Source organism: Micropterus dolomieu, linkage group LG04 (genome assembly GCF_021292245.1).
Source record: "Micropterus dolomieu isolate WLL.071019.BEF.003 ecotype Adirondacks linkage group LG04, ASM2129224v1, whole genome shotgun sequence".
Lineage (NCBI taxonomy): Eukaryota > Metazoa > Chordata > Actinopteri > Centrarchiformes > Centrarchidae > Micropterus > Micropterus dolomieu.
The window spans coordinates 16,426,902-16,450,527 of record NC_060153.1 but is presented as its reverse complement, the minus strand read 5'-3'; the positions used below and the strand labels follow the sequence as shown (position 1 = coordinate 16,450,527).

Here is a 23,626-nt window from a genome sequence, read left to right as displayed (position 1 = left end):
AACACTGATCCGCTCAGACTGGAGGCAGGTTGATTATTGGGAACCACCGGCTAGGATAGACAATGATGAGGCGGTGAAGTACTGCTAATGAGAGTGTAATTCGCGTGTATCCTGTCAGATTTATATCAACACTTTACGACGACTTGTGCAAAAAAAAATGACGACGACCACGACATATCAAGGGATGGAGCCCGGTTCTAAAAGCAGTTCCAGGTAAAAGGCGTCGTTCAGACTGTTCCGTAACCCGTTAACGTTAGCCACCATGAAGCCAACAAGCCCAGCATCTTCTGACGTAACGTTAAACCTCAAATTTAGGACATTTTCTGTGCAGACCACTGCACCGTAATTGTTACTTAATTGCTTCAAAATGGTTGCAGCAAAGCACGGGACGACGATGCTAGGATGAAGCTCGGTACCACACCTTCCCGTTTTGTCTGTTGGGATGGACCGTTCCCATTTTTAACGTTAGCTAGCAAGATAGCACACATGTAACCTCCCTTTTGTAGAGAAGCTGCTTAGCTAGCAAGTAACGTGCAGACTAGGCGGCTCGGCACCAAACGAATGTGTTAAATGTAGGCCTTTTACCGTGGCGTGTACTTATATTTCTGCATTAGTTTTATCGTTTATCTGACGAGGAAAGATTTTTAAGATCTGGCATTGCAGTTGGGTGGGGCCTCCTTGGATTTCGGATCAGTGAATTACAATAAGACATCCTCTGGTCTGCCCTGCATATGGCCTCACTGAAGCGATGGCCATGTTACAGCTGGCTACACCTGACAATAACCCGATATACGTGTTTATTTTTAACCACGGGGGTGTAGCGAAAGGAATCCAAACCCGCTGAAATTCCAGCGATATCAAAACTGCAAAAAAAATATTCACAGTGGTTAAATGAAGGATTGGGGTTTCATTAAGTGACGTAATTGTGATAAATTGCATCACAGCGTGACAACAACAATGACAGTAATGCCAATTACAAAAATACATTAGACCAAATGTATTAAGGACAGTGCGAAATCACTATGTAGTGTTACCTTTCAATTTTAAAGGAAAATGACATAATCAATATGGATGTATACCTGTGTAAACGGTACAATAAGAACTCCAAAGCCAGTTTATTAAGCAGACCTAGTTAAAAATAGTGCAGTTTAATACAACAGCACTGCTATAAATCCTATCCTCATAAAGGTCATTTTGGAGGCTGTAGTTAGCTGCTGTTGAAGTGTACTGCATTATACTGAAAGGTGTTCTTAATATTTAGCCTGCCCTTATTGATATAAATAAGTTTAATAAAAAAAAAACCCTGTAATAATAACATTATCATTTTTACAGGTAATACCAATTATACCTTCAATTTACCAACACAGCTGGAACAACACTAGCCTAAAGATAAAGTCCATATTGTCACGTTACAGGCAATTTAAAGGCCACATTAAAGACAATGAATTGATTGTAGACCTTCATTTGCATTAGTGTGAATGAACAATAGTTTCTCATTGACTTATTCTGGACATTCCTAGGTTGAACCATAGCATTTCTGTAGTTTCTTTTAATACATAATTTTAGAATCAAGCGAAGACTCCAGAAAAATCAGCCAGTACGATAGAGCTTTCAGAAACAATGTTGACCATCTCTCTCTTTCCAGGGTTTTGCGCCCTCCTGGTGGTGGCTCCAACATTTCACTTGGTGCAGATGAGGAGAAGCCTCCTGTCCGGAAAAACAAGATGGCCTCCAGTGTTTTCGCTGAGCCAGAGGACCCCTATGCTAATCGAAGGAACAACCCGCCAGGTACAATCTACCTCATTGTAACATATGTGTTGCTTTAGTGTGAAAGCTTATAAGTGAATTTATCATATCCATCTTATTTTGACAGCTTACCACAGCATTTACTGAATGTTGTAACTTAAAAACACAACCTGAGCACAAAACCAGTCACAATGAGAAATAAGTTTGAGAATATTTTTTCTTATGTTGTGGAGATGCAAGGTTTTCACTGCAGAGTTTTCTCTTGCTGGTTAAACTGAGCCTCCCGAGGCTACTGAAGACTTGACACAGCAGAATACATAAGAATAATATTTGCTTTCTCCAGTGGAGCTGCTTGACACAACAAATTGGGTTTAGGTGCCTAAAACAATGAATTGATTTCACTTTCAGGCTGTCATTAGATATTCAATCACTGATGTTTCTCTATTCATCAGGATCTCTTAAACCTCCAGAGATCTGATATATTCAAATTGACTTGAGCTGCCTGAAGTCAGATCAAAGGGTTTATTATAGAATTTAAATATTACACAGCAAAAATGTTAGCTAATAAGGAAATTAAATACCATGGGAAGTAAAAGTTATGCTCGGTGTGTATGTTTGATCTAGTGCAGTGGTTGTCAATGTTCATGTACAAAAAAAACTTGTAAAGTGCATTAAAAAATCAAAATGTGGCCACATTTCATGGTAACCTTGGCCAGTCATTACAAATACCTTTTCCAGTAAATACCTTTAGTTAATGTTACTTGTATGGGGTAATGTGTTGTGAATATTATTTTTTTAAGTTCCAGACCATCTGTGTTTGACAGGGTCAGTGACATTTATTGATGAGAGAACAGGAGAATTTAACCAAGCTATTGCAAACCAGTTTTCCAACACATAGATATTACCTGTGTGGGCCGCCCAGGTATATGAACTATTTTAGTATTTTGCAGTGAAACGCAGAGAGAGATGTTATCTGGTATTACGTTACAAGACTCGAACACGGTGGATATTTTACAAGCACAGACAGGTAAATCAACAGTGAACAGTGAAGAGCACCAGTGCAGATATCATTTGGTACCACGTTGGTTTCGATGGGCTGCGTCATTAACAAGCCTCCTCCACATGCGGTGGACCTGCTGCTGTGAAAATAGACTTGCGGGTGGAAAAATCCAAAAGATGGAGTTCTGTGTGGTAAATAAAAATAAAAAAAAGACTATCCTTTGATGGATTTGAGTTTCATAGGAAAGCATCATCATGACAGATGCACTATCCATCCCCAAGACCCGGTAAACAGGAAGTTAAATTATAGTTGTAACAGAGACGGGCCATGTGCTCCTGCTTTTAGGTTTGCAAATGACCCAATCGTGACCCACTGTGTCATACTACCTTTATCCTAAAGAAAAAATTATTCACAGCCTCCAGTGATGGCCCTAGAAGGTGTCCAGGCTATAACATGATTTTTACTAATATGTAGTTAGTTAGTTAACATTACTAACTGATCATTTGCCACAAAAGTAGCGGGTAGCTTTTAAACGCTTGCTACTGTGAACCTGCGGGGTTCAGGGTCTATTATGAACACTTTTTGACTTGTCTCATTATGTGGATATGTGGACTATTAATAAAAGCGGTGTGGATCAAGGCCAACAAGCTAAAACCAGCTAAACCACCATTAATATCACCACAGCACACGCTGAAATGCTTTATAGATATTTATCCAGTGTAATGAACATTTGTACTAATGTGAAGAAGGACAAAATGAATATACTAAAGAAAGGGGGAAAAAAAACATTAATGTTAACAGCTCTTAAACATTTAGCCAAAAGTCCACAGATTTGGTGTAAATGTGAGAACTCCTTAGCAGGTATCAAGTGGGAAGTGTTTTGGCAACTTTAAATACATATGGCTTTGGCAGAATCTCATCAACGGAAGGGAGGACTGGGAAGCCCCTTTTATACTGGACAAAAAACCACTAACAATCGCTAACATCTAACTTTTCGACATTCACTCCCAGGGAAAATAACTCTGCAGTAGTCACTTGTATTTATCAGTTCCAGCTCCAGTTGGCAGTGATGTAAACGGGACACCCTGGTGGACACGCTAATCCCCCTTCCCCTTGCGCAGTGCGACTCTGTTTCTATCTGCGGATGTCTGTAAATGTCTCCATTGATATGTATATGTAGCAGCATGATAGGCAATGACTTTATATCCATGCTGTGACGTCTTTCAGAGCACACAAACACTGTAAACACACCTGCCACCCAGACTTGGGGACTCCAGTTTGAGACTCAGACTTGAGTCGCACACACAGTGACTTGAGACTCGTCCTCAAAAGACTTGACTCAGACTTGAGTTTATTTTTAGGAAACCTCTTATGAGCTGGCAGTTGTTCCCCTCCCTCCGTTACTTATAACCTGCCTACGTAACACATAACCTACTACGTATCTGCTGTGCACGGCCACACATGAGAGAGGACAGCAAACACCAGCAGATGCTGTACCATTCATTATGAACTTTGGCTTTAAAACTTCATACAACACCACCCAAACAAAGAAGTGCGGAATGCAAAATAGGTTAGCAAATTGAGGTTAGTAAACATGTTTATCTCAGCATTGGCCATCTAATCTAACATCTAATGTTAGCTTGCTTTTTGTTTTAGCTACAACCTACGGGAGGGAGTCTGTTTGTTTGCTTGTGGTAGTCGATTAACCTAATCACTGTTGGAATTTCCAACATTAACTCATTTCTCTGCATCATAAAGGTAGGGTAACTTATGCGACTCTGGAGAAATCCAACACCATGACAAATGCTATGATATAGAGTGAACAATGAAACGGCAAGTAATGTAACTAACGGTATTAACCAGTTCTGAGTAAACTTCACTCTCCTCTACGTTTGTTTGTCCTGAATGTCCACAACACTGGCATGTGGAAGAACGACAGCATTGAAGTTAGTTTCAATTTGAATGTTTGTTTGATGTAAATGCTCCGTATTTGTATAGCGCCTTTCTAGTCTTTTCGACTAGAAAAGACTGCATTCACCAGTCATACACTGAGCCTAAGTGCTCAAACGGAAACTAACATTCACACACATTAATACACTGGCGGGACAGCCAGTTAACGGCCAACCCGCTCTACCTCCTGAGCCACAGCCTAATTGATATTAGGCAGAGATAAAAATCCAACGTAAATGTAACTTTACCGGGGTTCAAATGGTGCAAAGCACCGCCCCCTCGCAAAAATATTACCGTAAAGTGTGGCACAACAAAAGAAACGAGCATATTTGTAAACAATACACATTTTTCATATCGCACAGCCCTACGTGTAAGCAATCAGGTAGTGCTGTGGGTGAGACATTGAGCAAGGTTACAGAGTGGTGACTACAGAGAGAAAGAAAGAAGCAGCAAAATCAGAGACAAAGTTGCGCATTGAAAAATTTATTTAAGCCTAACTTTATGTCTTTGCTGATCCAAAAAGTGATCCAAACCTTGACTCAAAACCGTGATATGATCTGAACCGTGAGATTTGTGATCTGTTGCACCCTAGGATTTTGTATTGTGCACTGACTATATAATGCCCTGTGGTGAACTTCAAGTTCTTGTGTGCTTTGTGTTTCTTGTCATCCGTCTGTGGCTGACTTTGACATACCTGGTTGTCAGGTAAGGTGGAGTGCTTGTCATGTACTGAAAGACATGGGTCCTTTGTGCATGCAAATATGCAAGTAATGTTTTTATGGAAAACTGTGATTCGAATATAATGGAACAACTGCAACTATGAGTCTACTTGCTTATCAAGGAAAATGCACAAAGTAAATAGTGACATTTTATAATGTGTAAAATTTTCATATTTAATTTGAAATTAGTACAATATAACATTAAATAAAGTGTGTGTGTGTGTGTGTGTGTGTATATATATATATTAATTTCTGTATTCATTATAACGTCATATAATAGTACACTATTTTATCACTAGTTTAATATTAAATCCAGTTACAGCTGTTTAATTTCTATGGTTTGTCTCTAATTTGTTAATACTAAGTACTAACTTGTCAATAATCATATTGTTCAACATTTGCACCTGGTGGGAAATGTGAGGTACTCGGAGAAACTGATCAGTGGGCCAGTAGTCAACCATTGCTGGGAGCTTATGAAAGCACACGAGGATGTTTATCCCAATGAAAGCTTTCATTTCCTCTTGGCATGTCTCAAAGCACAAGGTAGAGGAATTTGCAACTTCTGAATTTTCTAATTCCCAACTTTGATTAATTTCAGTCTCCTCAGTTTCTTCTCCTGCATCACTGCTTTCCCTCATTAAGCTCTGCTTGTACTGAATTCTCATCCTGAACTGACGCCTGACTTCCTACCTCACTTCCCTCACTCCACCATATCACTATTAACCTGCACATTCTTGTAACCCCATCCACCCTCATGATGTGATAAGGCACCTATCAGTTTCTATGTAGCATGACACATTACTTACTATATACAGTGGGGAAAACAAGTATTTGATACACTGCTGATTTTGCAGGTTTTCCCAATTACAAAGCCATGTAGGTCTGTAATTTAATCATAGGTACACTTCAACTGTGAGAGACGGAATCTAAAACAAAAATCCATTTATTGCATGACGTAAGTATTTGATAAATCAGAAAAGCAGAACTTAATATTTTGTACAGAAACCTTTGTTTGCAATTACAGAGATCATATGTTTCCTGTAGTTCTTGACCAGGTTTGCACACACTGCAGCAGGGATTTTGGCCCACTCCTCCATACAGAACTTCTCCAGATCCTTCAGGTTTCTGGGCTGTCGATGGGCAATATGGACTTTCAGCTCCCTCTAAAGATTTTCTATGGGGTTCAGGTCTGGAGACTGGCTAGGCCACTCCAGGACCTTCAGATGCTTCTTACCGAGCCACTCCTTAGTTGTCCTGGCTGTGTGTTTCCGGTCGTTGTCATGCTGGAAGACCCAGCCATGACCCATCTTCAGTGCTCTTACTGAGGGAAGGAGGTTGTTGACCAAGATCTCACGATACATGGCCCCATCCATCCTCCCCTCAATATGGTGCAGTCGTCCTGTCCCCTTTGCAGAAAAGCATCCCCAAAGAATGATGTTTCCACCTCCATGCTTCACGGTTGGGATGGTGTTCTTGGGGTTGTACTCATCCTTCTTCCTCCAAACACGGCGAGTGGAGTTCAGACCATAAAGCTCTATTTTTGTCTCATCAGACCACATGACCTTGTCCATTCCTCCTCTGGATCATCCAGATGATCATTGGCAAACTTCAGACGTGTGTGGACATGCGCTGGCTTGAGCAGGGGGACCTTGCATGCGCTGCAGGATTTTAATCCATGACGGCGTAGTGTGTTACTAATGGTTTTCTTTGAGACTGTGGTCCTAGCTCTCTTCAGGTCATTGACCAGTTCCTGCCATGTAGTTCTGGGCTGATCCCTCACCTTCCTCATGATCATTGATGCCCCACGCGGTGAGATCTTGCATGGAGCCCCAGACCGAGGGAGGTTGACCATCATCTTGAACTTCTTCCATTTTCTAATAATTGCGCCAACAGTTGTTGCCTTCTTACCAAGCTGCTTGCTTATTGTATCCTGTAGTCCATCCCAGCTTTGTGCAGGTCTACAATTTTATCCCTGATGTCCTTACACAGCTCTGGTCTTGGCCATTGTGGAGAGGTTGGAGTCTGTTTGAGTGTGTGGACAGGTGTCTTTTATACAGGTAACGAGTTCAAACAGGTGCAGTTAAATACAGGTAATGAGTGGAGAACAGGAGGGCTTCTTAAAGAAGAACTAACAGGTCTGTGAGAGCCGGAATTCTTACTGGTTGGTAGGTGATTAAATACTTATGTCGTGCAATAAAAAGCAAATGAATTATTTAAAAATCATACAATGTGATTTCTGGATTTTTTTTTTTTTTTAGATTCCGTCTCTCACAGTTGAAGTGTACCTATGATTAAAAACATACCCCTACAGACCTCTACATACTTTGTAAGTAGGAAAACCTGCAAAATCAGCAGTGTATGAAATACTTGTCCTCCCCACTGTAACTTAACAATGTATCCTATTGATGGGTTTCTGTGCAATGTCATCACAGAGATGCAGTATTGGGCAAATTACTCAGAAATTGTACTTACAGCTGTGGAAAGAACGTCCAACTCCTTTGTTCTCCATTCTTACTTTAGCTTGTTGGCTAGCAGCTGACTTGAACAACATAAGGTCTGGTGTCGCTGACCTGCCACACGGTCGCACATGTTGTATGAATATGCAAATGAAACACAAACAAACAAATCCAACTCTTAAATGGCAGTTTATTATTGAGTCAACAAGAATTTACAAACTGCGGAGTTTACGTTTATTGCAGTGATTGACTACAGTCTTATGACTGGCTACCAAAGCGCTTTTGCCCCCTGACGGCGCACATTCAGTAGTGTTTGTATACAAGAAACTGGTCTATGCTTTACACACATAAGCAGTGCAAGGGCAAAGTGACGACAAACTATACACACAGTTACAAAGAATAAAATCTCAAAGTGAGCCAATAATAGCTATAGAAAAATTGTAATATATTAGATGATAAAGTCCAAATCAGTTTTACAAATGTGGTCCACGACATTTCTCTCCATCTTCTACTGTCAACAATTCATAGCCTGAAATCACACAATGTTTTTACTTGGGTGTACATGAAATTAATATGCAATCAAAACATTCAATGAGAAATGCATCTGTCTAACTTAAAAAAAAAAAAAAAGGACTTAAGTTCAATTTTATAATAAATATGCAATCCGCAACATTTCTCTCTGTTTGCTTCCTAAGTCAACATTCGAAGTCTAACAAACAAACAGATCCTTCACTGGATAATGCTATGCTTTCAGAATAAATGAACAATGTCCCAAACTTCAACCCACACAGCAGTGTTATGTGTGGTGGAAGTTGTATATTTCCTTGTGGGGAAATGAGAAAATAAAGAAGTTACAACAAACAGTTCCCTTTGTGATATTTATTAAAGTAAGAAGAACAGAGAAGTACTCCAACCGGCCCAGAGAGTTCCGATACCCAAGGGGGATTTAGATCGTCTGATCAAGAGAAGCAGAAGACTAAAACATTTACCAGCGGATGATAATTGTGTAGTCTACAAGAAAAGCCTTGAGCCACAGTGGAAGGAGTCTGCCTAAGACAAAATACTAAATTTACGTATGTTGAATACTAGCACACAAACTATAGTATTTATAGTGTATACATTAAATTGACGGGCACTCCCGGCCATTATAGTAATGCTATGTGGTCAAGAGGGTTAATTTCCTAACAAATAATATTTTATTATGAATGTTTTTATTATGAATAACAGCCTAAATAAATTTGGCTAAAACAAGAAGCAAATTTTTATTTTGTTTGTTTTTTATAAAAATGTTTGGTCTTCTCAGTGACTGACACATTAACACCTACAGAGGTGTTATTTACTTTTAAAGAATTTCTATGTGGTCACAGGCTAAATGCATATTGAAGCTTTCACACATTGTCCCTCTGACATTTCCTTCTTCCCCTTTTCACTTCTCAGATTCAGTCATAGAAATGAGCCTTTAGTCCTAACAGTATTTTTAAAGTTGATTTAGTCAGAATGTCTGTCTTTTATGAAGAACTTTTTAATTTTTGACAAGCAGTTTCGTCATAGTCACACTATGCTTTTCTCAGTGTTTGACCTCACTGCAACTGCCACATCTCAGCTGTCACAGAGAGACAAAGGTTGTCTCAATTCAGGGGCTGCATTCTTCAAAGGATGCAAGCAGTTGTTAAGTGAGAGGGCCTGGTCTTCGGAGGATTGTATATTTGTGTCATATTATAGATAGTCATCCCCTCACTGTTGTCATGAAGGGGGAAATTAGCTATACAGACAAAACATACTTTGTACCAACCTGTAAGAATGTTTAACATAGGGGTCTGGGGAAATTGCTATTACCTTTTTTTTTTTTTTTTTTTTTTTTTTTTGGTCACACTAGTGCACCTAACATTTCACAGGACAATTTTTGTCAGCCTAATCTCTGTATTTCTTGTTAGGCCATTAGTAAAACTAGCTACAAAGCTCGCACGATCTGCATGCCAGGCTGCCCGCTCTGTATCACGCGTGTGTCGGAATTTTAAAATAAAAGTCCCTTAGAACAAAATGGGAATAATGACAGGATAGATTTCACAGATAGAAAGTTGGTTACCTGTGGTAGAAACATAACAGATGCACTAAATATGAAAACAAATGAACATATGAATTTGTTTTAATTTAAAATAAATGAATATATTACTACAAACTTAAATATGTACAATCTCATGACATAATTTCCTGTACGACATTATAATAGACTGATGCATTCAAGGTACAAGGTTGATTTGTCACAAACAGGTTGTAGAGTGAAGTTGAATTTGTAACTCCCTTCTGCTAAGTAGCAGATAATATACATATGAAAGCAATTATAATAAACGGAAATAAACTATATTTAATGGAGCAGTGCTGAGGATGAATTTGAATTTAAAAGTCTGTTTGAAGACAGCTTTGGGGGAAAAGCTGCTCTATGTCTGGTGGTGCGGCTATATCTCTATCTCTTCCCAGAAGGCAGCAGGGTGAACAGGCTGTGGTTGGGTGGGTACTATCCTTTAGTATCCTTTGGGCTCTGTGAAGGTACCTCACCTCACAGATATTGCTGATGCTCTGGAGATGGGTACCAATGATCTTCTGAGCTGTCTTAATCACCCACTGCAGAGCCCTCCGGTCCTAGGCCAGTTAGTGACGTTTCCAGTCAGGATGCTTTCTATTGCTCCTCTGTTAAAAGCTGACAAGAACTCGGCACGGGAATTTAGCCTTCTTAAGCTTCCTCAAGAAATACAGGCATTTTTGAGCTTTCTTCCCCAGCGTGGAGATGATGTCAGGTTCTCCACGATGCGGATTCCCAGGAACTTGAAACTGTTCACTTGCTTGACTTCAGCTCCACCGATGTAGACATGAGTGTGTGTCTTTAACATTTTTTTCCTGAAATCAACGATCAGCTCCTCCTCCTAGTAAAGTGATGTGACTGTTGCGTCTGTGGTGACTGAGTGTTGAGTTCATATGCACAATTAACTGCAGGGCATGATTTCTATTTGCTTTAGAAAGTAAGTTAACACTAGCAACTCAAATGCTACACTTAGAATCTTCATAGATTGAACATCATCATTTATTGTACCGTGTTGTATAGATTTGTAAAAATGAACAAAACACTTCTACATGTTTTCTATACCGTAAAATGTACACATGGTACAGATTGGGCATGTGCAGAATGGATTGGGCAGGCAGCACAGATCGTGCACCTACAGCTACCAAGCCAATCAATCCCAGTTCTTGCAGTCTGTGTTGCCGCAGTGTGTGGATACATTTTTCAGAACTTGAGCCAGCTAGAGGGGATTTTCTGTAAATATCTGGGAGCATCACACACTTTAGAGACATTTGAGTTTTTTGAATTTTCCGTTTGTCAAGCACTTACACCATCAGTACCTTTTTTTTTGTTTGTTTGTTTGTTTTTTTTATTCCAATGAAGACAAACATTTACGTGTAGATATTCGTGTTTACAATAATTTACTATCAATATGTATGGGAAAAGACAGAAGGTTAGAAGATTCAGAGTTCTCATTCAAAAAGAGCACTTCAGAGTTCTACACACCGGCAAAATCGAACGTGCTGGACTCCAGGCACTGTGAAGGAGATATAGCCGAGAAACAGCCAAAGAGGAATAGGTATGAAGAGCATAAACGGTGAAGGCGTTTCAACACTGGAGAAACCTCAAAGTTTTGAAAGTTGGGGAGCAGAGCTTCTGAGGGAGCGCTGAGTGAGAGTGTATTTGTTTGGCAGTTGAGTTCAAATATCAATAGTCCTGCAGAATCACTTCCTCTCCCTTTAAAGTACCAAAAGGTAAAGTGCAGAATAGCCCATTTCAGAAAAATGTATATTATATTACTGGATTCATTCATTCATGTGTTCATCACTTAAATGTTGCTTCTGGTAAAAGTGGAGCTCATGTTAATTTATATCCTACTGCTGAATCTTAAAAGAGGTGGTATTATGCTTGGCTTTATCCCTCTCCTTTATTGAGCACTCTTTTTTTGTGCATGTAACAGGTTTGTAAAATGAAAAAGCCCAAAGTCCAGCCCAAAGGGAGTCCCCATCTCCCACAGAAAGCTCTGCTCTGAACCGCTTGAAAACAGCTTGTTTGTAGTCCAGCCCTTCACTTCCTTTACTTGTGACATCACAATGAAAACGCGTCGTAAAGCTTGCCAAGCAGCTAGCGGGGTCAGGCACGCCCTCAAACCAAGCTAGTCTGAGCGGAGGCCCTTTGGCTCGACTCGCCTTTGTATGGTTTTCCATTGTAGAAATGTTGCACCTGTACCTGCTTCCAGGTGCTTTTTTTTTTTTTTGTATCACCTCACCTCCGTGGAGGTTCAAAGCGAGCTGAGGGATACTAAAATGTAACGTGAAAACACAACAGACTGCTGATTGGTCAGAGAGAATCGTCACTATTGACTGCATCATCATTGCGTGCACCAGACAGGCCAGCAACAGAGAGTTTTATATTTTACAGTTTTTGTTCACTAAATCCACTTCTGAGAAGTTTTGAGGTGAGAAATCTGCTGTGTAGATTTCGAATATTGACAGTTTTAGGAGAAGTGATGGCGGAACAAAAATGTGCTTGAATATTTTCGGAGTTGGGGAGCTCCGCAAGTGGCTGCGGGGGATGGCCGGCCAGCCGCCTGCTCACAGAGCCCTCTGCTCCCGCTGTCACACAGACCGCTGCAGCAACAACAGCAGAGGAAAACACAGCTGGGAGGTTTTCATACCGCTTATCTGTCTTTACATTCTGAGTAATGTTGAAACTTTTTAACTTAAAAAAGAGAAAGCTGTTTGGATCCCTGGTGTGTGTGTTGCATTGAACATTACGTCACGGCAGTTGTGTGTGGCGTCGCTATGACGACAAGCTACGTACTATCTCTGGGTACTATCTGCAATGGAAAACGGAGCAGGGCCGAGTAGAGTCGAGTCTATCGATTTGCGCTGTGGTGGCATTTTTCGGCAAGGCAGCATAGATCGTCAGAACACCGGCAACAGTTTAACATTTAGTTCTAAAAGACGATGCAACTCAGACTCTGTTTGGGCCTGGAAATTCACAATCACAACCTGTAAGTATGCTTTATAGTTGTGAATTATATTTAAAATAAACACGGCAGTGTAACTTCAGACTGTTCAAGTAAGGAGTTGTTGTAAACGTTGGCTAACACAGCTAAAATTATAATTATATTGCTAACCCGATGTGAAAGCTACTAAGCTAAAATTGTTTGGCCAATTTTTATGTAAAATTGAGTTGAAATATGGTGATTTTTTTTGTAGTGGTTTATGGTAAGATGTGGAACAATGATGTTGTGTGGTTGTGGACTTGTGAGTAACTTTTGCTAGATTATGGTCGCAGTCTGAAGTGGCTTTGATTTGGATCACACTACCTTGTTTCTTGCGACCCGCCCTTCTCTGCTTCTGATTGGCTAGTAGTCCTTACCTGGGATCTGCGCATGTGCAACTCCCAACAAAGGTTTTGTACATGTAAGATGCATCACTCTGTAGCTCAAGAGTGGAGCGTACAACACACAGGGTGAAAAGAGTAGCTGCAGCAATGTGCAGTATGAGAAAAATATGGTGTTTTTTGAAAATTAAACCATGTAAACCTGTTCTGGTACAACCACTAATTAAGATTTTGAACCTGAAAATGAGCATAATTCCACTTCTTTAATAATACATCATAATTTATTAGTTGATTCATATTTTGTGTTAATAATCTGAATCTGCAAAGTAAACCGTAACTAAAGTTATCTAATAAATGTAATGGAGTAAAAAGTACAATATTTACCTCTAAGATATATTATAAAGTAGAAGACAATGAAAATACTAAAATAAAGTACCCCAAAATTGTTCTTGAGTATAATACTTGAGTAAATGTGCTCCACAATAGTTTAGTAAATTCATTTATTCAATATATATATTTATTTTTATTTCTCAACAAATATCAGAGTCTCCTTCTCTGTCTGTTCTCCTGTTCTCTCCTCTGACCCTCTCTGCAACCTCTTCCAATCTTCCTTTATGAGCTGAAGAAGCTCATCCTCTCTCTGGCTGTGTTCGCAATCACATACTGTACCACATACTGCCTACTAAATGAACGATTGTGTATGCCATTCCCAGTACGTTGTTTACACTGAAGTATTCTCCCCATGGCAATCCATTTCTGTACTTGGCCCCAGGGGTATCCTCAGGATGAAGGCAATTGGGACAGGGTGGGGGTGGAATGTCTGTCACGGCGCCTCATCCATGAGGACAAACCAGGTGCCAAAATGCACTGGTGGGTTTCCCAATCACACCCAATCCTAAGGCAGAGGCAATCAATCGTGGCAGTTAACAACAGCAGCAGCTAAACAAATTTCAGAAAAGGTGTTTTAACTTGCATGATTAAAGTAATGTAACTTCAAAATCACATGTACATACTTTTTTTTTAATTTTACTTTTTTTCTTGGCTTGCAAGGGAACCATCTTCTCAAGCCGACCCATTTCTCCAGTATTGTCTTAATCACAGCCAAAAAACAAGACAAAAGGGCGACACTTATCGACCATTGACACTTAGGAATATTAAAAAAGGTGACAGCACTACCTAAAAACACAACAAAGAAAGGGTATTGCCCCATCTACTAGTATTATTATTATGGGCTTTGTATAGTATGAGGGCTAATTTAACTATAACCTTCGGTACAAGATGGTCTAACTGTGAAAATAAATGCTCCTTGCTCCCCAAAACAAAACAGAATGTTAAGACTAGGTTTTTCTTCACACCACCAAACGGAAGCAGCTTAAGTAGAAAAATGGCCCCGCTCAGCTTAGCTGTGTAATCAGTCCCAATGTTTGTATTGGACTTCGTCTGAAAACCAAGAAGGTTTCACGGCCTCTCTAAATTAAGTCACCTGCTCCATTTATCTACATAGCATGATAATCTATAAAATCTCGGTAAGCCTATTAGTCAACTTATGAACCTCTTAAGTTTGGAAGTGGAGGGTTTAAAGGCTTCAAGGGCCATAACAGGTTGGAGGCAATAGGTGGTGTAGGGCTGGGTGATATGGCCAAAAATGTTATCACGATAAAACATTTCATATCATTCGATATCGATAATTATCACAAAATAAGTCAAATCATTATTTCATTCAACTTTAAAGGCAGATTTTTTTTCTCCTGAATGAAAATTGAATACATGGTGGTTAATTATGTGGTTAAACTTATCTTCCAACACTTGATGCCAAACAGTGGATCACTTCACAAGTCTTGAGTTAGAACATTCAAAACTATTTCAACAAATATGATTAGTTAATCTTTTTTCAGGCCTCTTTTTCAACAATATTTTTATAGAAATATTAGGTGCTAATTTGTTTGTGATTCAAATGAATTAAAGCAAATATTTATTGACAACATATTGAACATTTATTATATTGTTATTGTGGAAAATTATATTGCGATAATTATCATTATTGTTTATTGCCCAGCCCTAAGGTGACATCACATAAGTTAGTCTATATATACAAAAAGGTGAGGTTTTATCATTAGATATTGGCTGGAGGATGCTTCAGATTCAGGAAAAGAAGGCTGCATTTGACCGAGCTTTTGAAATGGGACGGCTTATTCTAGCCGCTATGATGCATTCGGTCTTGAAATGCATCCTTCGAAGGATGGGCCCTTGAATTAAGACACACCTACAGTGATTGGCTGCGTTGTGCTCTTTCGTGCATATCCAGACAATTGGACTGGCATGGCAGCCCTGGCGAGGTTTGGTCCAACTTAAAAATGACAGCATGATTAGGAATAAATTTATCTGGATATTTCATATGCAGAATCTTACACTAAACATCATGTTCAGTGAATAACCCTCTTATCTGTAAAGATTCTTAGTCGTCTCTGTCAAAGTTATCCAAGGAGGGTTAAAATCAACCCCACAAAAAAACGACCCCACTGAGGTTAAATGTCCATGTCAGTCAGTCAGAACTAAAGACACCTCTTGGACAAGAGGCGAAACCATCCATCCATCCATCTTCATCCGCTTATCCGGGGTCGGGTCACGGGGGCAGCAGCTCCAGCAGGGGACCCCAAACTTCTCTTTCCTGAGCCACATTAACCAGCTCTGACTGGGGGATCCCGAGGCATTCCCAGGCCAGTGTGGAGATATAATCTCTCCACCTAGTCCTGGGTCTTTCCCGAGGCCTCCTCCCAGCTGGATGTGCCTGGAACACCTCCCTAGGGAGGCGTCCAGGAGGCATCGTTACCAGATGCAGCGGCTCTACTCTGAGCTCCTCGCAGATGGCCGAGCTTCTCACCCTATCTCTAAGGGAGACACCAGCCACCTGTCTTGAGGAAACCCATTTGGGCAGGGTAGGAACTGAAATTGACCGGTAGATCGAGAGCTTTGCCTTATGGCTCAGCTGTTCGGTGCATATGCACAAATAAGTCAGTCCCCCCCCCTCTACCCGAAGGCATAGGGAGGCGACCCTCTTGTTCACCGGAGTAAACTTCAATGTAGCGGCGCTCAGCCGGGGACTTGTGATTATCCCCACACCCGCCTGGCGCCTCACACTTTGAACAAGTCCAGAGAAGAAGAGGGTCCATCCCCTATCAAGGAGTACGGTTCCAGAACCGAAACTGTGCGTGGAGGTCAGCCCCACCAGATCTAACTGGTAGCGCTCCATGTCCCGCACAAGTTTCGGCTCCTTCCCCCACAGAGAAGTGACGTTCCACGTCCCCAGAGCCAGCCTCTGCTGCCTGGGTCTGGTCCATCGAGGCATCTGACCTTCACCGCCACCCCTGTTGCAGCGCACCCGACCCCTGCGGATCTTCCGATGGATGGTGGGTCCAAAGGATGGAGAGGGGGATACCATGTTGCTTTTTCGGGCTTCCTCCGGGTAGGGTCTCTCCCCCTCTTCCTCGCAATTTCATCAGGCGTCTTTATGAACCATTGTCAGTCTGGCCCCTCACGTGGAACCACTTTGCCTTGGGAGACCCTACCAGGAGCACTAGGCTCCAGACAACACAGCCTCCAGGCTCACTGGGGCACGCAAACCTCTCCACCACGATAAGGTGATGGTTCCTGGAGAGACAAAATATCTTAGAGTATCTTCAACCAAGTCTAGTTGCCCTTGATTTTAACCACCTTGAATAACCATGTTAGAATTCTGTCTTTCTCTGCCAAAATGTGACTATACTGCAGCATATAAACTACTAGTTCTTTTGCCAGTGCCTGGGGAACCATCTGTACATGATATCAGAACTCTATGCCTGGACGGTCTGAAATAAGAACATCTTGAGGGCTTCTTCTCAGCTGCCCATTTGAATGCTCACGCAGATGGCACTTGCAGCTACTCTTCAAACTATACAAACTACAGCTGGAAGCTAAATATAGTGAAATAAAATGTACAGTATTTTCCTGAAAATTTATAATATGTATATAACTAAATAAATCTCAATGAAATAGTAATGTAAAACATGATTACTTAACAGTACTTGAGAAAATGAACTTATTTAGTTTTGAACTCTATACTCTATCAAGAGAGAAAACACATGCAAATAGATAAAACACTATCAAGTTAAGAAAACATCTTCACCGATTTGACAACACATGCACAGCATTTAGGAACAATGCTGCAAAGTCAGAAAACACAACCATCTGCATATACCTCTATCAATATCCAGATATTGGCTTTGTGATGTAACTATTGGACATGGTCAGAAAATGAAACTATTTCATAAAACATTTTTCCCCAAAAAGTGCCCTGGCTCATATGTAGTCCCACTCACATGCCAGTTAATAGCATTTTTGAGTAGCCTTACTTATTCTGAAAATAAGAGATGCTAAGATTTGTGTGACATGCAAAGTGCCAGCCGGCCTGCAAACAAGGGGATTGAAAATGAAAGCAAAGCAAAACAGCCTGGGGTACTAAAGGAAGTTGCCTACACAGCAGGATGTGACTGGATTATTTTGTTATAGGTCAGAATCATTATTAATAGTGTTATTGTTAGAACGACATTTAACATGAAAGTGAAATTTCCAAAATGTAGGAGGAAATCTGTAGGAGTAGCCCGCTTACAAAAGAAAACTCCGGCATGCCGTTGATGTCAGTTGAATAGTCAGGGTTTTTCCCCTTGCAGGACCTTCATTTCCCTTTGACTGAAACTTCCCCAGATATGTTTAATTTTTGGGAAGTCCCTGTTCTTCAAGATTGTAGCCAGTACAACAAATATATTTCCTGTTATCATGTGATGTCCAAACCACAGCATAGAAGAGTAGTCACCAACTTTGGTTTGGTTGAAATAAAGCCTTAATTCACAGAAATGTCCTGGCTCTATACCTCAGCCAGCGGACACTAAATGGGCTGCAATGGCTGCAGCGTAATCACTGGGGAAAATTGCGCCTTTCACAGTCCACTAAAAGTGCAATATGACAATGTTATTGAAAGGATCCCCACAGAGAGAGACCTTTATATCGATCTCACTAGCCACCAGTTTGCTTTGGAAAAAATAAACCGCAATAATTTTGCCTTGCAGATCTTTGTTAGTCTTTCCACTGTTCCAGCAACCACCAACCACAATTTGGTATTTTAGCAATTTGGCTCAACTAATGTTTAATCTCACCCCCTGCATAGCCTGAACAGTTTGCAGATGTTTACATCAGGAGAGAGAGATCAGATCCCAGTTGGACTTTTTGTCTCATATGGACTACCTTTTCTAGCATTACCATTTTTCTGCAACATCATTCCTTCATTTAAACAGCAGTCTTTGCCATCACATTTGAGGTCATACACTGCCCTTAGTTCTGAACAATTGTACTTGTAATTTATTTTTATAGAAGTTTTTATTAAAGTGAAATATAACAATATGACTTTAAATCTTAAAATTAGGATCTAAAGTAATAATAATGTTGTATGCTACAAAGGTAATTGAGATGTGGGAATGCCACAGTATCACAAAAATAATAATAAAAGATGGTGCAAAACTTATTTTGGATAAGAAAATGCAATGTTGTAAATATCTGGCAGAACGTATGTCATGACATTTGCCTATGTAAAAATATGCAAAGTTTGATTCTGTCTTTGCACCTCATCTGTTAAGGCCTGTCTGTCTGAGCCATTATGTCTCCTTGTTCTACCAGGTGGGAAGCCCACAGGTGTGCTGTGTGGTGAGTCGTCAGCCCCTCTGAGGAGAGGGGGGAACTCGACCACCAACAACTCTGCAGACGCCCCCAACACAGTAAGATCATGCCTCCGATCATGGATTGTGGAAGGACCAAATAAAGTGAAACCTGAGAGTAGACAAAGATACAGGGAAGCAACTATAGGTCACATTAGAGTATGCTGTTTTTCCCACACCATCACAGTCTAGTTTGTCCAGCCACAGTTTCAGTTTCTATACCTAGTTCTCTCTATCCATGGCCAGCCCCCTATAAAGCAGAGGGGCCACGATGAAAACAATGAACCAGGTGAAGGGAACGTAAAAAAGTAGAAAAGCGATATTTCCACCTGCTTCGTCTGCACAGTGCACTTGTTAAACTAATAGTAAATTGTGAATGCACAATGCTGTAAGAGCTATAAGGAAAAAGAGAGAAGTATTTTCAGCGAGTCCATTTGCCCTTGAGTTTAACTTTTCTTGGATAACTATGACCTAGATGACTAAGAACTTTCACAGACATCAAGCAAAAAGTATATTTTGTGCAATGTAAGTTTTTTTTTTTCAAAGAAACTAGTTCGGTAAGTATGGATATCATGGCAGGGTCAGCGAGCAGACTGAAGATGATGTTGGAGGAAGAGAAAAAGAGAGAGTGCCTGAGCAAGAGAACGAAAAAGAGTATCAGATTGGCTTTTACTCGTTGGTGTGAGCTAAAAGAGCTGAAAGGAAGCAGGACAGATGCCGACCTGGCCTTCTTGCTGTTAGACTAGTCAGTAATGACTTATTAGTTGGCTTTCCATATCTTGTGGTGTTGCTCTTGCTTGATGTTTGGCTGTGTTAGCATAGTTGTTGACTTGAGCAAACGGAGGTTCCACAGACAGAGGTTTAGCCACTATCTAAAAACTTGAGTTGAGTTACTAGATAAATATGTAACTTTACTTGTGTCGGATGCTGGGCTAAGACATTACTTTAGCTAATGGCAGAAGCGAAGAAACCGAAGAAGACATTGACAAAAGAGAAGAGAAAAAGAAAGTGACCAAGCAAGAGGCTGCGAAGAGTTTCGTGAATTAAAAGGCTGCGAGACAGACACAGAGCTGGCATTCGTTTTGGTACACAGTTGGACTAGTAAGCAAAATTGCCATGTCTTGTGTTGTGTCACACTTAATTGATGTTTGGCTGTGTTAGCACAGTTGCCTGCTAGTTTTTAATCATAGGTAATGTTATCATAACAAATGCACATGTACGGCTATCCTAATATACGATAGTGGTGAATTTCAATCTGAAAATGCTTTAAATGTACAAAACTTTCTTTTAGACCCACCTTGAGGGTGCGAGGTCCACCCACCACAGTCCCAAAAATCCTGTGGTATCTAAACTAGTATCTATGTTTTTTCTCTGCATCTTCTCCTTGAGCAGTAGCCTTTTAAACAGGCTATTGAAACTTAAACTTTGTTTGAAATATCGCAGACATCTGGGGCAAGTAGTGGACTGCGGGGTGGGTGGGTGGGTGTGTGTGTGTGTGTGTGTGTGAGAAATGTTGAATCACGTAATAAGCAGTAATTTCTCTGTCCCCCTCTCTCACACTCATTCAGTCACTCTCTCATTATTCATTTATTTATTTATCTCCACCGTAAAAATGTCGCAGTGATATGGATCTGTGCAAAGGAATTCGACGTCATACCCGTTGTATACAGTCACTACTATGAACCAATCAGATTGCTTGATTTGAGTTACCCATTTTATCATTAATTATTTTCCCATTAAGACTGATGACGTAGTACAAAATTTCCTGTTTGGTTTTTAAATATTTTAAGGCTAATAAAATACTTAAAACTTGTTTTCTGCTTGTCGTTTTAGGATGGAGAAAATTCTATACGCGATAATGGTAAGCCTTCTTTTTTCACCTCACCCAGATTTATACTTTGATACCCTACAAAATGGGTACAACACCTGCACTTGCAAGAAAATAAAGGAGGAAAGATAATAAAGCGATTAGATAGGGACAAGCCTTCATAAAAGGATTAGATGGGGATAGTGGCCCAATTTTACAAAGAACATATTTGTGATGTCATCATAAATATCACATATATAACATACATATACAAATGTACATGCGCACATACATTATATGTACCTCTATACATACATAAGACATAGGTATGTACATATACATACCCATATTTTTTCACTTAAAAAAAATACATCCAAAAATTCTTAATACTATACCTTCTATAATGCCTACTGAATGTTGAAGGTTTAGGTCATTTTGAATGATGGTAAATATCTTAACAATATCAAGAAGAATGTGCTAGTGATCTAAATTTGTTTAACAAAAATATACTATCAAATACTAACACTCTCTTGTCTAAGAAAGTAATATTATTAAAAACTTAAATTTTTTGTAATTTTTAAAATAGGCAGACATTGATTTTCAGAGAGAGGTAGACAAAAGCAGCTTCTCATTTCCAGCCAGACTTTTGCAAACTGTTGCTGGTTGACTTTATCATCGGTAGTTAGGTAGCTTATAAAGCTATCTCCGGCAAACGTTACATGTTTGCAGCTGATAAGATTGAAAAGGATCTTCAATATGCGTTTGATGAACACATACATGGCATGGTATTGTGCAGAAAGACTGAGGGTACAACTGTGTCCTAGGCAAAAAGTCAGCATCCTCATCAACAGATGATCCACATAAACAACATGGAAATGAAGAAACGGAGTTGTTCATGTATAGTCTTAGTATTAAAATTATATGGGAAAATATAAGGTTATAACCGTGATTGGCTGCTCAGCCCTACATACTTGTTTGCATTTTACCAATATCAATGTAGCTAAAACAATGCGGAGAAACTGATAAATCTAAATCTGTGACCATTTAATAAGAACAAAGCTGGAAAAAAAGGAAAATAGGTCACATGGCTGAGGCTTCTGAAAGCCAGAATATGATGACAGACCCACATCAGGTGTCTCTCTGCCTGTGTTCAGAATACAGCGCTCCTGAGCCTGAAGCAGTTCCAGGGCCGCAGGAGGAGGCCCCACCAGCTGAGGAGTCCGCTGCAGGACTACCGTCCGGCCGCAGGAATCCCCCCGGTGGCAAGTCCAGCCTCATCCTGGGTTGAATCCCAACCAACTACCCCTCCTAACATCCACTCATCTCTGAACTCATCTTATTTTATTTTTTTCTTCAAACAAGGAACCCGGCCCATATGTCTGTACCACAGGAATCCTATCTGATGTCGAACAGACACCAGACTCCTCCACAACCCCAAGTGCATTGTTTTGATACCTCTTTTTTGAAAACTGTTTTGTACTGTTTTTATTGTTTATTTGTTTGTTTTTGACAGAAGCACTTTATGTATTTCTAATTACATGGTTCAAAGTCTGCCTTTGTCCCTGTAATGCATTAGACCTGCTAGGAAGGGTACAAAGATCACATTTCTCATATCTCCCCAACTTCAATGTGACAGCACAAACTGTAGGTGATTACACATGACCAGTTTCTAAAACACAAGTAAAGAAAAATGCTGTCGCTTTTGCACTGTGTTCAGTTTTGACCCATCTTGCATGCACGTCTGGTCTGTAATGTATGAATGTGAGAAGGAACATAACTGTGAATTTTTTTTAATTTAACTTTGTTTGTTGTTTTTTGTGGAATAATTGTTGTATTGTTGCATGAAGTTGGAATCTTTCTACTGATTATATTATTATTATAAACATAGGAGCCAAATAGGAGCCACATAAGTTACTGTCATTGTGATCTGAAGGATTACAAACATTTGTCTTCAGATGAGTACTGTAGGTCCCATGTCATGTAAACAAATTGGAATAAGGCTTTTTTATATTGTGGTCACCAACCTTAGATTATTGTAACCCCAGTGCCGGTTTTGAGTGCCCTGTGTTTTTATAGGTAAAATTTCCTCAACAATAAAGTATGCCTGTTTGTGTGATAGGCTACAACATCAAACAAGGTTGGGTTTTCCCTATTACATCCTACCAGTAACACCAATACGTAGTTTTCCCATTGCAGGTTAATAGAATGTTGTTGATCCTGACACTTGAGTGTTTTTGGTAAACCCATCCTAGATTTGAAAAGTGACCTTATAACTGCTCAGCCTTTTTTCTCCTATGTTTTACCCTCTTTTCCACCTTTTAATGATCATGCTTGCAGGAAATGTAGAACAGTATTTTTTTTTTTTGTACATTTCATGTCACATTATTTAAACCAAAATACAACCTCCCTCCTGCTTCTGTCTTGTTGAGTCCCATGTGTGGCTGCTGTGTCAGCCAGCTGTCATGCACCAGAGCCTACATTTCCGGGACATGAAATGTAACTCTTGTGGTGTCAATTTTTAACATGCGTTATGATGCAAGACGATTCTGTTTGCATCCTATACCAATTCCTGTTGCTGGATGTAAGTCACTGCAGAAATTTGAAGTAAAGAAATGGCACAAGTGGAAATGAACATTAAAAATCAAGTTTGACCGTTTGTTGTGTTTGCTGTGTCTGACTTGATTTGACTGACTCACAGAAATATTTGAACACATTTTTGCACACAAGGACTGTAGATTTTGGCCCCTGTTACTTACAACGAAAATGCAATGGGTTCATTGGCAATGGCCAGTATGAG

The 23,626-nt window shown here is 40.0% G+C and overlaps 1 protein-coding gene across 1 annotated transcript; it reads left to right on the top strand.

Moving 5' to 3' along the window:
- Positions 1-23,485, top strand: jpt1a (Jupiter microtubule associated homolog 1a). Its single transcript, XM_046047529.1, has 5 exons — positions 1-213; positions 1,646-1,788; positions 18,985-19,082; positions 20,856-20,883; positions 21,984-23,485. The coding sequence occupies exons 1-5, from the start codon at positions 158-160 to the stop codon at positions 22,115-22,117; spliced, it is 459 nt and encodes a 152-aa protein (XP_045903485.1). The 5' UTR covers positions 1-157; the 3' UTR covers positions 22,118-23,485.
- Positions 23,486-23,626: the final 141 nt, after the last annotated feature.

Bases quoted from the DNA above. Each gene is read 5' to 3' on its own strand.
- jpt1a (XM_046047529.1), top strand. From the start codon at position 158: ATGACGACGACCACGACATATCAAGGGATGGAGCCCGGTTCTAAAAGC. The intron at 214-1,645 runs GTAAAAGGCGTC...CTCTCTTTCCAG, and splicing joins GGTTCTAAAAGCAGTTCCAG to GGTTTTGCGCCCTCCTGGTG. The intron at 1,789-18,984 runs GTACAATCTACC...TTGTTCTACCAG, and splicing joins TCGAAGGAACAACCCGCCAG to GTGGGAAGCCCACAGGTGTG.